General features: G+C 38.1%; 1 protein-coding gene across 2 annotated transcripts in view; it reads right to left on the reverse strand.

The window, feature by feature from the left end:
- The window catches only part of SLCO5A1 (solute carrier organic anion transporter family member 5A1), a 155,955-nt gene that overhangs the window by 52,422 nt on the left and 88,658 nt on the right, over positions 1-14,875 (reverse strand). For both annotated transcript variants that reach the window (XM_025394118.1, XM_025394120.1), the window contains one exon: positions 11,769-11,933. In XM_025394118.1, coding sequence (XP_025249903.1) covers positions 11,769-11,933 — 165 coding nt within the window. The remainder of the gene's footprint in view (positions 1-11,768; positions 11,934-14,875) is intronic.

The raw sequence follows: 14,875 nt of genomic DNA on the forward strand, positions 1-14,875 counted from the left end.
ATATAAACATTTGACCCTAACTCTACACTGATTCAGCTGATACACGTTTAAAGCAATTGTATTTTTATCATTGATATTACATCTCCTAGCTTCCTTCAGTTCAGATGAGATTATCCCTCAGCCTTTCACTTCAGTATCAAGTCTCTTGCTTTCTCTTTCATTTTCCTACCTCCCATTTTTTTTTCTTTTCTCTCTCTTTTTTTTTTTTTTTTTTTTTTGGTAGGGATGGAGTCTCACTTGTTGCCCAGGCTGGAGGCACAATGGTGCGATCTCAGCTCACTGCAACCTCTGCCTTTTGGGTATAAGCGATCCTCCCACCTCAGTCTCCTGGGTAGCTGGGATTACAGGCATGTGCCACCACACCCAGCTAACTTTTGTATTTTTAGTAGAGAATTGGGTTTTGTCCTGTTGGCCAGGCTGATCTCAAACTCTTGAGGACAAGTGATCTGCCCACCTTAGCCTCCCAAAGTGCTGGGATTACAGGCATGAGCAACCATGCCCAGCCTCTACCTCCTATTAGCCACACTTTTTCTTCTTCCTCTTAAAATCCATTCCCTCCAGATAATCTTTCTTATGAATGTTTTCCACATGTCCTAAGTCCTGCATTTACTCTTCTGCCTTAGATTCCTCTTCCTGGAAGATCTTATAAAGTGAGCAATACATTTATTTCTAATAGCTACTTTCCAGACACTGTGTGAAGCCCACAACATACATTCTCTAATTTAATCCTCAGAGCCTTTGCTACCCATAGAGGATGATGAGTTCATCCAGGGTCACAGGCAGCCTACAAGTTTCACTAGACTGAGGCCTTGAAGGTGCGACCCCTCTGTGTTGTCATATGGCTTCCCTGTGCATAGTGCCAGGCCCATAGCAAAAGCTTTATAAATAGTTGTTCATGGATGGGTGGGTGGGTGAGTGGATAGATGGATGAATGGGTGAAGGGATAGCTGGATGAAAAAACAGAGTAAGAATTTCAACAAGATCTATCTGTCTCCTAAACTGACTGTCTTAACTTCTATGCTATATGTCTTACCTAATACGTGAAATTTGGAGAAGAAAAAATTGACACAACAAAAATTCCAAATTGTAAGCAGCTTCTCTGAGGACCAGTTCAATCTGTATACTATGGACCTATAATGGATTGCGAGGTGTGTTTCTTGCAAAAATTGATCTGTGTGCCTCATTTTCATCAACTCTTCACTGGAGAGAGAAGGACTCTCTTCCACTGCAGTATTGTGGTGAAGACTGCAAAGCATGCACAGAAGGCGCCTCGCTAACACCATGCCCGGCTCGGAGCGGAAGCCTAATAAAGTTCACCTGCTTTTACTATCATAGCACAGGCTCCACTGAAGGAAAGACGCCAATTTGCTTTGGATTCCCAAAAGCTGCATAGGCTTTTTAAAGTATTTTCACAAAGATTAATTCTTTTGATCTTTATAAGAATCTGAGGGTAAATGGTAAATCTCGGGCAGGAAAGGGCGTGGGAAGGATGAGGCCTGAGTATTATGTGACAAAAACTTTCACAGCCTCTCAGTCTCCTTTCCCTTTCTGGAATCAGCTTCTCTGCCAGTGCAAAGACAAACTATATGCTGGGCAATCAGATAGTTTAAAAGGAACAAGTATAATGTATTAGACAAATGGGTTATTTAGTATGAAGTGACTTATGCCTATCACTATCATGTCATAGCAGAAGAATGGAAACAACGAAACGCCAATCACTAGGGGACTGAATAGACTTCACACAATAGAGTAGTGTGCAGCTATCCAGAAATGAGCAAGGTCTCTAGACTGTATGGTACAGAACAGGGCATACAGCATGCCAACCTATGGAAAGAAAGGTGAAAAACACCAATGTAAAATACTGACTATATATTATATATATTGCATATGTAATAAATGTATTTACTTACGTATTCAAAAAGAAATTTAAAAAGGATAAACTAATTTTTTAAATGGCTTCCTATAGAGGGAGGAAGAGAATTGGAAGAAACTAGAACGGAAGTACTTTGTTTATAGTTTTGACCTTCAAACCAAATAAATGTTTTATGTAATTTTAAATACAAATTTAACTTTAAAATTTAAAAAAAAGTAATTCTAAAATTAAAAACTCAAAACAAATTAAAACAAATAAACATCACAACATATCAGACATAACCAAACAGAGAAGAATTACTTCAAATAACTTCAGAACAGTATTTTGCACATCCGTAGTAAGAAATTGCCTTTGAATAAAAGAAACTGCAAAAGTCTAAAGCTGTATTTAGTATTTTACACTTAACTTCTGTGCTATATGTCTTATGGTTTATGGTTGGTAATACTGAGAATTGATTTGAAATTATTATACATACATACAAACACACACACACTTGAATAAAATAATCATGTTAAAGTCATTAGAAAAAAGATTTTATCATTAAACAAAAGGGATTAAAATATAATATCAAAAAGTTAAGTAATAACTTGTAATATTAACCTTTGAAATGCAAATATCTGTATAATCTCATGACTTTTCTTAATTAGAAAAAGCCCAGAAACAATGACATCTTGTAGCAATGAGCACCCTGAGTATCCAGATGATGGTGTCCCAGTACCATTTTCCTGTCAAAGAAACCAAGATTCCTTGGAGATACACGACTGATCCGAGGTCTAGGGCAGGAAATGTGGAAGGTAAGTGAGTCACCTTCTGTCATGACAGAAGCCACAAAGACTACTGAGGTAGAGCCAAAGGACACAGGTGCTGACTTTAAGGGGCTCCCAGTGGTCAAAGATTGGGCAACTGGAGCATCAGAAAGAATGATGACTGCCATGGAGTAAAGCACATCAAACAGCTAAAAATAAGTAAATAATACTTTAACAAATTTTGGCCACTGTATAAATTTGCTAGAATATAAATTTTTACTCTGAAAACTAGTAAATAAAGAGAAAGAATCACATAAGAAATTACGATCACTGGGGGAACTGGCCAAACAAGAAGCTGGTCATTTGGTGAACTGATTTGGAACAATTCAAAGACAGAGGGAGCGTGTGTGTGTGAGAGAGAGAAATTCGTAATATGCTGCAAGCATGGACATCCCTCCTTAACACCTTCTTACTGTCTCCTGACCCAGAAAGTTTCCACTACTTTACTCCTATGATTAAGATGAAAATAGTCACTTCTTACCATTTTATATGACTGTATTACCTCTCTTAGCAAGTGGGATTTAACAAAAAGCCTTCAAATTACCACTGTAAAGTAGACCAATACAATATGTTTTAAAATCAGAAAACCTAACAAGATTTCCTAAAGGAAATTTAAATTTAGCACAGTTTCATAACAGAAAAAGAGGAGAAATTGATTTTTCTTGATTATCTACTATATAACAAATGCTTTAAGATCTAATTAGCTCACTTAATATTTTACAGTCTCCCTGGGGAATGATCACTCACATTTTACAAATGAGAAACTGAGATTCTGAGTGGGTAAGCAACTTGGCTAAAAGTATACATCTAGTTAAGTCACAGATCTGGGATTCAGAGAGGTCTGTGTGCTACATCAGGCTGCCCACAGCAAAACGAAACAGATAATATTGATTCTGGACAGGGCCAGAGTTTGTGGGGATGTAACATTACTACAAATACCAGAGTGATTAATTGGTTAATAACTAGTCCCTTTTAAGACAACAAGGTAACTCTATAGGGAAGGTAAGAATAAATGTTTACTTGGTACACATGGCTTTGGAAAAATTATTTAATCTAACATTTTAGGGAAGGAAGAAATTACAGAGTTCTTTTCAGTTCAAGTTATTGTTTTCTAGACTAGAAAACAGACCTGGAGAGAAAAACACTGTCCTCCTTATGTACTGCAAAAGCCCTGGCAGTCCCTGTGAGGAGTAACTACACAGGCCTGGAATTAGCCTGAGCTGTCTTGCCGAATCATCAACGTGTATCTTCAGGGCACTGACTCCTAGTCAAGGCACAAAACATGTCCATGAACAGTGTTGCCTTATAACTATGGGTCCAAAGTGGTTGAGGATGGTTTGTACCAGTTTGTCCGCGTTGTTTATTGACAAAAATGAACATGAACTCTGTAATTTCTTCCTTGTCTAAAATCTTAGATGAAACAATTTTTCCAAACATGTTCATTTCATGTTTATTGTAACCGGTCTCACTAAGACCCCTGGAGAGCTCAGTTGTTGAGGCTGGTTATATAGCAGGAATCTATGGCACCAAGAAAATATTTAAAATATTCAAGTATTTCAAATATTTTAAAACATAAAAAATGTTTAAAAGTATATAAGACTCCAGACAAAACACCATTTTGGATTCTATGGTTCCTGGGTCATCCATGCACAAACACATCTGTGGTGCCTGGTATAAGAGAGAAAGTGGATCTTGCCACTCCCTTCTGAGGGGGACAAGTGGATCCTGCCTCTTGCTATGAGATGGCCTGTGGCTGCAAAGTATGAGGTTGGTGCAAAAGTAATTGCAATTTTTAATTTTTTTTTTTTTTAGAGATGAAGTCTCTCTGTATCGCCCAGGCTGAAGTGCAGTAACACGATCTCGGCTCACTACAACCTCTGCCTCCCAGGTTCAAATGATTCTCGTGCCTCTCAGCCTCCTGAGTAGTGGGGATTGCAGGTATGTGTCACCACACCTGGCTAACTTTTGTGTTTTTTGTAGAGATGGGGTTTCGCCATGTTGGCCAGGCTGGTCTCGAACTCCTGACCGCAAGTGATCCACCCACCTTGGCCACCCAAAGTGCTGGAATTACAAGCATGAGCTACTGCGCCCAGCCAATAATTGCAGTTTTTGTCATTACTTTCAACAGCAAAAACCGCAATTACTTTTGCACCAACCTAGTATATCTTTATTTTAACGCTGATGCTGTGTAGTATCCTTTCCTGCAAGAAATGCCAATGTGTTTCTTGTCATTTTGGGTCCTCTTAGTCGTAAAGACATTATTAAAGAGCAACTGAACCGTGTTTAACTGCCATCATTAGAGCACTGGCTAAAAACCTGCCACATGGTAAACACTCAAACATTCCTTAAATTAGTTGACTGATAAATAAAGAGAAGCTGAGTATTCTGACTTTTTGTCCACTATAAGCTCTTATAAAAGTTCTCATTAGCACTGAACAAATGTAATTCAGCATGATGTTAATACATACCTCTCTGCCCAAAAGACAAAAAGCCTATAATTGTCACTTTTTGTTCCTAATAGCTTCTATTCATCTCAATAATAATTAAAATGATATAAGTGGGAAGACTTTAGCAGCTGCTACAAAACGTTGGTTTGCAAGTACCTCTCTCCTCTCTCAGAGCCACCATGCTTGAGTGGTGTCAGTACACATCTCAGGGCCAAGTGTCATCACCTGACCATGGAAATGGACGGTGATAGTGGACATCCACACCTAAAATACTTTATTTGTATTTAAACGCTTAGTCTCAACATTAAAAAGAAAATCTGTGTACATGTTTACAAAACTAGTACAAAAATGGATTTTTAAAACTGCTCATAAAATTATATAAAAGCTGTTGATGCCCTTAGAAGAATGAAACAAATCACAGCCCGTTCATATGCCTCTTGCATCTAAAGATGAAGTGATTCCCAAAGGCTGCAATTTAAGTTCAGTGGTACTGCTGTAAATCACTTCAACCAAATCCCAATTCAGTGGCTGAAGATGGATGGCAAATATTTGGTTATTTAGACAACAATAAAAATTACAGTAATTTTTTAAATTATACTCCAACCTAATTCTTTTACCACAGAAATAAGTATCTCAATCACTCTACAGTGAAAAACAAAATGGAATTTTCCAAAGCTACTTCCCTTGTAAAGACAAACAATAGCTCTAACCCTTTATAATTCTACACATCAAAGGGCAAGAGCCCAAGCAAAGGCAAAGCTGAAAGATCACAGTGCTCTGAAAGCAGACGTTGTGGGCCATGGCTGAGTGGATGGAAGTGGAATCCTAAAACCTTTGGAATATTGTCTTTTTGGAAATAGTGAAAAGACTAAATCAAAATGATGACAACAGCATACATGTATTATAATATTTCAGTAAAAATCACACAGCAAGGCCGAGTACAGTGGCTCATGCCTGTAATCTCAGCACTTTGGAAGGCCGAGGCAGGCAGACTACGAGGTCAAGAGATTGACACCATCCTGGCCAACAAGTTGAAATCCCATCTCTACTAAAAATACAAAAATTAGCTAGGTGTGGTGGTGCATGCCTGTAGTCCCAGCTACTTGGGAGGCTGAGGGAGGAGAATCACTTGAACCCAAGAGGCGGAGGTTGCAGTGAGCCAGGATCGCACCATGGCACTCCAGCCTGGTGACAGAGTGAGACTCCATCTAAAAAAAAAAAAAAAATCACATAGCAATATGTATGTACTCCAAGGAGTATAAGACTCTAGCATCCGGTTCTAACACTTACTATTTGCCTTTAAGTAAGTTACTTAAACCCCTTTGGGCATTTTTTTTCTCATCTGGAAAACTGGCATAATTAATAATTCATAGGCATTAGTTAAATTGATTAAATGATGTTATCCATATAAAATTGCTTAGGTAGAGCCTTGAACTTAGTAAACACTCAGTACATGTCAGCAGTGTTTTTATTATCATCATTATTATTACAGAGATTTTATTCTCAGACCTATTCAAAGTGCACAACTTCAGATGTAAGGTGCTATCATCATAAATAGTATTTTTTTTACTGTGATATGATCAGGTTGTATTTTTCCATTTGTATTGTTGTACCTATTTAAAGTTAAGTAAACTTCAAAACAAATCACTATTCACTACTTCATTTGATCCTCACAACAATGCTGACATAGAGAGAGATGGGGAGAGACTATCCTCAAGTTACAGATAAACTCCAGTTTCAGCTGAAATTTAGGGAGGAAAGTGACTTGACCAAAGTCATGCAACTAGTTACTGGCAGTGAATGGATTCCAAGGGCACCCTGTATAACTGCTCCTTCAGGGTTGATATGGTTTGACCCTGTGTCCCCACTCAAATCTCATCTCAAATTGTAATCCCCATAATCCCCATGTATCAAGGGAGGTGCCAGGTGGGAGGTGATGGGATCATGGGGGTGGTTCCCCCCATGCTATTCTCATGTTGGTGAGAGTTCTCATGAGATGTGATGGTTTTATAAGGCAGTTTCTCCTGCTCTTGCTCACTCTCACCTGCCACTATGTAAGACGTGCCTCTTATCCTTTCACCGTGACTGTAAGTTTCCTGAGGCTTCCCCAGCCATGCGGAACTATGAGTCAATTAAACCACTTTTCTTTATAAATTATCCAGTCTTGGATATGTCTTTATAGCAGTGTGAGAACAGACTAATACAAGTGGTCTTCCCATCATTTCAGGCTTCTCCAAAATACCAACTTCATAATATTTAGCTAGTTTCAAGAGATAAACATGACCCCAAGTGGGTCAGCAGAAAGACCATGAGCAGGGAGAGTGCACTGTGACACAAACCCACTGTTTCGTGCAAAAACACTATACCAGAGGAGTGAAGTAGGATTGACTGTGGTATTGCGATGATGCCCTCATCAGACATTGGTGTCACCACCTCCCGCCAGGCACAAGCGTCCTCAAGTGATTATGGCATGAGAGAAGAGGAGCTGAAGGTCCATGAGCAGATTTCCCATCCTGCACCTGCTTGCCTTTGGAGCTCTATTTCTCACCTAGGGATAAACTCTCCCCTCCAACCTTCTCTGCCACTAGAGGAAGCTTTATCCTCCCCTGCTGCTTTGCCTTTGCTCAAGCTGGTCCTCCACAGGAAATAAACACCTTTTCTCCAAACTCCAAATAGGCAGATTCTACTTTCCCTTAAAAACCTAGTTAAAAGCCATTGTCCATGAAATGCAACCCAAACACACTATCTCATCAGCCAAAATAATCTCTGTGATCCAAATTTTCTGTTAATTTATTTAGACAGCTTTTTCTAATGTATTTCATAAGTTTTCTCTCTCCTCTTAGATGTGTAAGCAACTTACGGCCCTGGTGTGAGTCTTTAGATTTCCCCAGCCACACACCAGGCACAGCGCTGTGCACAGAGCTGGCATTCAATGGCAATGTGAACGAGCGAGCAATAGAAGGCCAGTCCTTCCGTAGGTGTTTGGTGCTTCCTCTCTATCCATAACACAACGCAAACAAATTGCAATGAAGGTCAGGGTATTTACCTAAATAATTTTTTAAGTGAAAAGAGAATTTTAACTCAAAAACATTGTCAGATGATAAATTCTTTTTCAGATATATTTCTTAATTCCCCATGTCAGTCTACATGCATTAAAAAAAGGGATTCACAGAACAAAAGAGCTCAAATTTTAAAATTTCTTTTAAAAATGAAATCTATGCCCAGAGAGTAAGAATGAATAAACTGATAACAATTCAAAAAACCAAGAGGAGTTTTAACAAATTTGCAAGAAGACAACAAACAACCCCATTGAAAAGTGGGCAAAGAACATGAACAGACACTTCTCGAAAGAAGATATACATGCAGCCAAGAAACATGAAAAAAGCTCAAAATGACTGATTATTAGAGAAATGCAAATCAAAATCACAGTGAGATGCCATCTCATGACCAGTCAGGACGGCAATTATTAAAAAGTCAAGAAACAACAGATGCTGCCAAGGCTGTAGAGAAATAGGAATGCTTTTACACTGTTGGTGCAACTGTAAATTAGTTCAGCCATTGTGGAAGGCAGTATGGCGATTCCTCAAAGACCTAGAACTAAAAACACCATTTGGCCCAGCAATCCCATTACTGGGGATATACCCAAAGGAATAGAAATAATTATATTATAAAGATACGTGCACACGTATGTTCATTGCAGCACTATTTACAGACAAGGAATCAACTCAAACGCCCATCAATGATAGACTGGATAAAGAAAATGTGGTGCACATACGCCGTGGAATTCTATGCAGTCATACAATGGAACAAGATCATGTCCTGTGCAGTGACATGGATGGAACTTGAAGCCATTATCCTCAGCAAACTAACACAGGAACAGAAAACCAAACACCACATGTTCTTATAAGTAGGAGCTGAATGATGAGAACACATAGATAGAGGGAGGGGAACAACACACACTGGGGTCTGCTGTGAGATTGAGGGGAGAAGGAGAGCATCAGGGAAAATAGCTAATGCATGCTGGGCTTAATACCTAGATGACGGGTTAATAGGTGCAGCAAACCACCATGGCACACATTTACCTATGTAACAAACCTGCACATACTGCACATGTACCCCAGAACTTAAAATTTTAAAAGAGAAGAAGAAAAAAACCAAGAGGAGTTTTAAAAAGAATTACCTCTGTTTAATCTTACTGCAATTTAACAGGCCCCTCTATTCTTTTTTTTTTTTTTTTTTTTTTTTTTTTTTTTTTTTGAGACGGAGTCTCGCTCTGTAGCCCAGGCTGGAGTGCAGTGGCCGGATCTCAGCTCACTGCAAGCTCCGCCTCCCGGGTTCACGCCATTCTCCGGCCTCAGCCTCCCGAGTAGCTGGGACTACAGGCGCTGCCACCTCGCCCGGCTATTTTTTGTATTTCTTAGTAGAGATGGGGTTTCACCGTGTTAGCCAGGATGGTCTCGATCTCCTGACCTCGTGATCCGCCCATCTCGGCCTCCCAAAGTGCTGGGATTACAGGCTTGAGCCACCGCGCCCGGCCGGCCCCTCTATTCTTAATCAATCTTAATATCTCTTGACTATTATTATTTGTTGCCTATCTATAAAGAAAAAAAATATGTGACCTGGAAATAAAAAGCTTTTTATCAGAACAAGTAGAATAGCAAACATTGTATAAACTGCATTGACTATGATCAAAATAAATAAACAAACAAAAGTTGCTGATGACAAAATCAGAATGGAAGTGGCATTTTTGAGATATTGCTTCTTTCATTCTGACATTGGACCATGGGATGAACACTGTGAGTTAGCCTTATTCAATTCTGCACTTCCCTGGCCAAGTGGGACCCATTTAGTGGCCACTGCCTCAATCATACCACTGTGGAACTCTGCAGCCGACACCCCAGCTCCAGCTGAACCCTTTATTCTGTTTTTCCACAAGTTGTCTGTCTAGCCTCGGCCTCCACCAGTAACTAAGAGATGACTTTAGCCAGTATGCATTCAAGGTGCATTAGTGCCTGCCCAGCTCAGCACTGCACTACTCTCCCACTAACCCTGGGGGTGAAAATGGTGCATCTGCAGAGAAATGGGATGATCTAGGCAGCTCTGCTCCCTAGTCTGTCTGGAACCAGGGCACACAGTATGGCTTCCCTATGTGCCCTATGTGTATCCTGGGGAACTGTGTTTATGAAAAAGATGCCTCTAAAAACATCGGGTTTCATGGTCAAATGACTTTGGAAAAGGCTGTAGTCTGAGTCGTCTTCTGGGAGTTTCACAATGCATATCGGCATATTAAAGGAAATGAAAGGGCCTGCAGTAAAGAATCCTATGATACTTTGTTGAACTCAGCAATTTCCAAATTTATTTTATTATGAACTGTCTTCCCAGTAACACCTTTGAATATTGAAACTTAGTTTGGGAAATGCTGGAGACTACAATTAACAGCTGTGTGGCTTTGAATCCGACTACAAGACAATTTTTGCTTTCCCTGTCCAAAAATCATTGCTCAACAAAGGGTTAGTGGAAGAGTTAAACTACAAATGGAAGGTTTAGATTTTCTCACAACTAAACTATAAAATAATCTGGAAATTTTACCTTAACATAGGAAAACATATATTTTTGCAACCAAGATCGAGAAAAGCATATTTTAAGTCACAATTACAATAGTCCACAGCAGTATGTTCTTTATAAAACATGTGCTATCCTAGACCCACAACCCAATGTTGTATGTCTTTATACATGTAAGATGAAGCAGAGAACAAAGTGATTACCCAAGTATTTCAAATCAATTTCTCTTTCTACAGTGATGCCTGTTCATTTTCAGATAATTCAAGTTTACTGGATTTGAATGTGGAACTGGAGAACTAATTCTCATAAGGGTGTAAGTGACCTGAAAAGTTATCATAATTCTACACTATTTAAATATACTTCAACTGTTGAAATATACCTTATTAAATAAATTAAGACTTTAGGAAGATATGGTCAGCCATCTTTGATACCACTAAGAAAATATCTAGAATATTACATAATATACTGAAAATTTCTCCAATATCTGAGAATTAATGTTTCCACATTTCTAAGCATCCAATTTATTATGAAAGAAGATTTGAACACTAAGTACTATGGGTATATGCATCAAAGTCTCCTAAAAATCAGTTTGCCCAGACATCAAATATCTAAAATAAAATTCATACATTTCCTTTTTAACTTCACACATCTCCAGTAATTCAAATAAAATCTGTTCACATTTCTGAAGGGGAAATCCTGCTACCATGAAACAGATCTATATTTCAGGTTATCAATTTTTTTAACACTTTAAGACCCATGCCAACCCATAAAAAGATCTATTTAGATTTAAATTTGAATGTCATTGCCTATTTCATTTCTTTAAACTGAGAATCATGTAAATATAAATATGCAAAATTCTCTCCCTTCCCAAAACACAGTTGGGAAATGTGTCACATGGTAATACAATCTGAATCAAAGAGAACACTTTCCAGGATTTCCTCCTTCTAAACTCTGGGGGGAAAGGTAGCTGTTAATGAACTAGTTTAACACTTCGATGTTAGATTGAACTTTCTCTTCACCCATTCCATTTCATGGTCAAAATGATCATGTTTTCAAGCAGCCCTAGCGGCAGTGCCTTACCAGTGTAGATGCTGGCATTGGAGGCTGGGATACCAAACTGTGACTCGATGAACTTGGGAATGAAGGTAATGAAAGCAGTTACAATGGCACTCTCAGCTGTGTATGACAAACTCACAAAAAGGAATGTCATGTTGCTTAAGATCCTGACAGCTGCTCTTGGTAGGTCTACAAAATGACAAAAATGACAAATGAATGTTATAAACAATGGATGGAAAACAAAATAAAACTGAATTGTTTTTGAAATGAACTGGAAATAGCCATTCAGCAACATTTGCCACCAAAGAATAAAAAAATAGAAAGATCCGATGATGATTAGAAACCATTCTCTCTAAATAGATTTTGTTTTGTTTTGTGTTTTACTTTCAACCAGGATATGGAAATTAAGTAAAGTACCTAAAAGCATACCCATACAACTGATAGTTCCTATTTCAAAAACTGTTAGAATTATTTGCATTTCTTCATTGATTAAAACAATGTTATTTATTGTTAAGGCCTCAAAGTCCACTAGACGTGTAAAGTGCCTGCAATGCAGCCTTCAATTACAATTTCCACTTTTCCCAACTAACATTATGATGTAGCTATTCCGCTTCTTTGGGCATCTACATGATGTTGTACTTCTGATTGTCAAGCCTCATTATGAGACAGGAAATAGTCCCAGTTTAAAAAGCTAAAAGAATGAGGCCATGGGGTCAGACACTCTGAGGTACTGGAATTGGGGAACAAAGATCTCCAAAGGGAAAGGAGAGCCAAAAGGTGGGGGCTTAGCATCTGCTGAGCTGCCTCCAAGAAAGGAAAGCCTCACCCTTGAGTCTAGGCATTTATTTCACAGAACCTGCCATCTATATTTTTCAAGATATATGTGCAAGTATTTTCACTGGAGCATAGTTTATAATACCAAAAATGTAGGAGGGGGGAATCTACATTTCCACCAATGGGAAATGTTTAAATAAAAGATGGCACAGCCATATAATGGAAAACCAGACAGTGGTTAAAAATGAAATAGAGCTGTATGTACTGGCATGAAAGAACTCCAAGAAATATTTGTATTAATTTGTAAAGCAAGCTGCAAAAATAGATGTACATATATGTGTGTAATTCTATTTAATTAAAAATCAAACAAATCAAAACAATGTATTTTATATGATCAAATACATACTTTTCAATCATACTCATCCTACAGCCTCTTGTAAACACTGTAAATTAAAATGTCATATCCAAAATTTAGAACTTAGAAAGTTAAGATTACTTATCAACAGTTAAAGATTCAAATTAAGTTTAGCAGTATATTAAAAGCCAATGTGTTGATTCTAAAACATCTGGGAAAAATATATAACACCAGATTATTAAGGGTTTATGTTCTCTGAATGGGACTAAGATTGGGAAATAGGAAAAAAAGGAGATTATTGTGTATATACTTTTGTATTTTTACATGGCTAGAATGTGAATTAATGTACATTTATGTAATCTTTACGTATCTTCATAGAAAAGGTAAGGTGCATTATTTTTGGCAATACAGTCACCTCAGAACAGTTATCTCTTTCAACATAATGAGTCATTTCATTAAAATTAGCCAAGAACTTTTATTAAAGCTATAATTCATAGCTTCCTATTCACCAGAATTTGAAACGTAGAAAGTTAAGACTGCTCACTATCATCATTTTAAAATTTAGACTAAATTTAATGTACTATATTTTAATTTAATTTTTAAAGTTTAAATTAACAATTAAAAAAAATTAAGATGCATGCTTCATTTTTTCACATGGATAAACACACCAGAGAAAAAACATAATCAAAGTGCTTCATAAAGTCATCCTACAGCCTCTTGTAAACACTGTATATTAAAACGTCATATCCAAAATTTAGAACTTAGAAAGTTAAGATTACCTATCAACATTTAAGATTCAAATTAACTTTAGCAGTATATTAAAAGCCAATGTGTTGACTCTAAAAATCTGGGAAAAATATAAAATAAATTTTTTACATAAGAAACTAACACACTATCACATGACTATTTTAAGAAATACTAGTTATATCGAATGGGTTTTTCTTCTATAGCCATTTGGCACGATAAAATAGCCTTCTCATTTCAAGTGTAACTAAAAACATGCATGATGGTTCTCTCTTTTTTTATTAAAAACGTCTGCTGTTATCTAAGAAGAATTAGCAAAAGTTCAGACCTTCAACGACTCTAAGTTCCTCTCTTCTTTCTTCTACCTTTCTCAATCTCCTTTACTGGGGCTGAGCTTTCAGCCTACAGCCCTCCAGGAGTTGGGGTGGGAGCACAGTATCCACGGTTGTACCTTTAGTTGGTGGGACTCGTTGATTTTTTTACATCAAAGGAGACTTAGCAAGTTATAAATGCATTGAAAATAATGGAAATCAGTTTTCTAACCGCCAAAGAAGAGAGTTACAAATATGGAAAGGTGGATCATTCTACGTCAGATTGGAAGGAGGTACTGGTATGAACTCACGGTTCAGATAGGCAGATAGATAAATAGATTAGATGAAGATAGACACATGGATGATAGACCGTGTGTGTATTTGTATGTGGGTATAAATATAGGTCCTTCTCTGTCTGCTCACAAGGCTTAGAAGTAATGACACCCTGGTAGGAATGCATCCACCTGGCACCCAATTCTTGGTTTCTAAAAACTATCTTCCCAGACCATCCTGGCTAACACGGTGAAACCCTGTCTCTACTAAAAATGCAAAAAATTAGCTGGGCGTGGTGGCGGGCGCCTGTAGTCGCAGCTACTTGGGAGGCTGAGGCAGGAGAATGGTGTGAACCTGGGAGGCGGAGCTTGCAGTGAGTCGAGATCGCGCCACTGCACTCCAGCCTGGGCGACTGAGCGAGACTCCTTCTCAAAAAAAAAAAAAAAAAAAAAAAAAGCCATCTTCTACTAACAGGAACCAGAGCTCCCTGGAAAAATGTCTAACTTTACAACTGGAGCAGAGATAATACAAGATAAGCCTAGAAAATCTTGTTGAACAAGAAAGCAAAAATGTGCTCATGGAATGATGAGGACATGTCAGAAGGACACAGAAGACAGCTTGGAGGATTCTCAATGGCCCAACCCAATCTGGGACAATTTGACCTCTGTAGATGC

The sequence above is a fragment of the Theropithecus gelada genome, chromosome 8 (genome assembly GCF_003255815.1).
Source record: "Theropithecus gelada isolate Dixy chromosome 8, Tgel_1.0, whole genome shotgun sequence".
Taxonomy (NCBI): domain Eukaryota; kingdom Metazoa; phylum Chordata; class Mammalia; order Primates; family Cercopithecidae; genus Theropithecus; species Theropithecus gelada.